Source organism: Hyalella azteca, unplaced genomic scaffold (assembly GCF_000764305.2).
Source record: "Hyalella azteca isolate HAZT.00-mixed unplaced genomic scaffold, Hazt_2.0.2 contig13597, whole genome shotgun sequence".
In the NCBI taxonomy this organism is placed as follows: domain Eukaryota; kingdom Metazoa; phylum Arthropoda; class Malacostraca; order Amphipoda; family Hyalellidae; genus Hyalella; species Hyalella azteca.
Window position 1 is genome coordinate 1 of NW_025943513.1, and position 1,274 is coordinate 1,274.

At 48.3% G+C, this 1,274-nt stretch overlaps 1 protein-coding gene across 1 annotated transcript; it reads left to right on the forward strand.

Moving 5' to 3' along the window:
• The first annotated feature begins 481 nt into the window (after positions 1–481).
• Positions 482–997, forward strand: LOC108673247. Its single transcript, XM_018161046.1, has one exon. The coding sequence runs from the start codon at positions 482–484 to the stop codon at positions 995–997; it is 516 nt and encodes a 171-aa protein (XP_018016535.1).
• The last annotated feature ends 277 nt before the right edge of the window (positions 998–1,274 follow it).

Genomic DNA, 1,274 nt, shown 5'->3' on the forward strand with positions numbered 1-1,274 from the left:
GAGACTAGCGGACTTGTTGGGACTTGATCTGAGACTTGCAGACTTGTTGGGACTTGATCTGAGACTAGTAGACTTGTTGGGACTTGATCTGAGACTAGCGGACTTGTTGGAACTTGATCTGAGACTAGTGGACTTGTTGGGACTTGATCAGAGACTAGCGGATTTGGTGGGACTTGATCGATCTGAGACTAGTGGACTTGGTGGGACTTGATCTGAGACTAGTGGACTTGGTGGGACTTGATCTGAGACTAGTGGACTTGATGGGACTTGATCTATACACATCTAGATGTGTATAAGAGACAGAGTGGACTTGTTGGGACTTGCTCCGAGACTAGCGGACTTGTTGGGACTTGATCTGAGACTAGTGGACTTGATGGGACTTGATCTGAGACTAGTGGACTTGCTGGGACTTGATCTGAGACTAGTGGACTTGGTGGGACTTGATCTGAGACTAGTGGACCTGTCTCTTATACACATCTAGATGTGTATAAGAGACAGGTTGGGACTTGATCTGAGACTAGCGAACTTGTTGGGACTTGATCTGAGACTAGTGGACTTGGTGGGACTTGATCTGAGACTAGTGGAGTTGGTGGGACTTGATCTGAGACTAGTGGACTTGTTGGGACTTGATCTGAGACTAGTGGACCTGTTGGGACTTGATCAGAGACTAGCGGACTTGTTGGGACTTGATCTGAGACTAGCGGACTTGCTGGGACTTGATCTTAGACTAGTGGACTTTGTGGGACTTGATCTGAGACTAGTGGACTTGTTGGGACTTGATCTGAGTCTAGCGGACTTGGTGGGACTTGATCTGAGACTAGCGGACTTGGTGGGACTCGATCTGAGACTAGTGGACTTGATGGGACTTGATCTGAGACTAGTGGACTTGATGGGACTTGATCTGAGACTAGCGGACTTGTTGGGACCTGATCGGAGACTAGCGGACTTGGTGGGACTTGATCTGAGACTAGCGTACTTGGTGAGACTTGATCTGTGACTAGCGGACTTGTTTGACTTGATCTGAGACTAGTGGACTTGTTGGGACTTGATCAGAGACTAGTGGACTTGTTGGGACTTGATCTGAGACTAGCGGACTTGCTGGGACTTGATCTGAGACTAGTGGACTTGGTGGGACTTGATCTGGGACTAGTGGACTTGTTGGGACTTGATCTGAGACTAGTGGACTTGCTGGGACTTGATCTGAGACTAGTGGACTTGATGGGACTTGATCTGAGACTAGTGGACTTGATGGGACTTGATCTGAGACTATAGGA

Bases quoted from the DNA above. Each gene is read 5' to 3' on its own strand.
- LOC108673247 (XM_018161046.1), top strand. From the start codon at position 482: ATGTGTATAAGAGACAGGTTGGGACTTGATCTGAGACTAGCGAACTTG.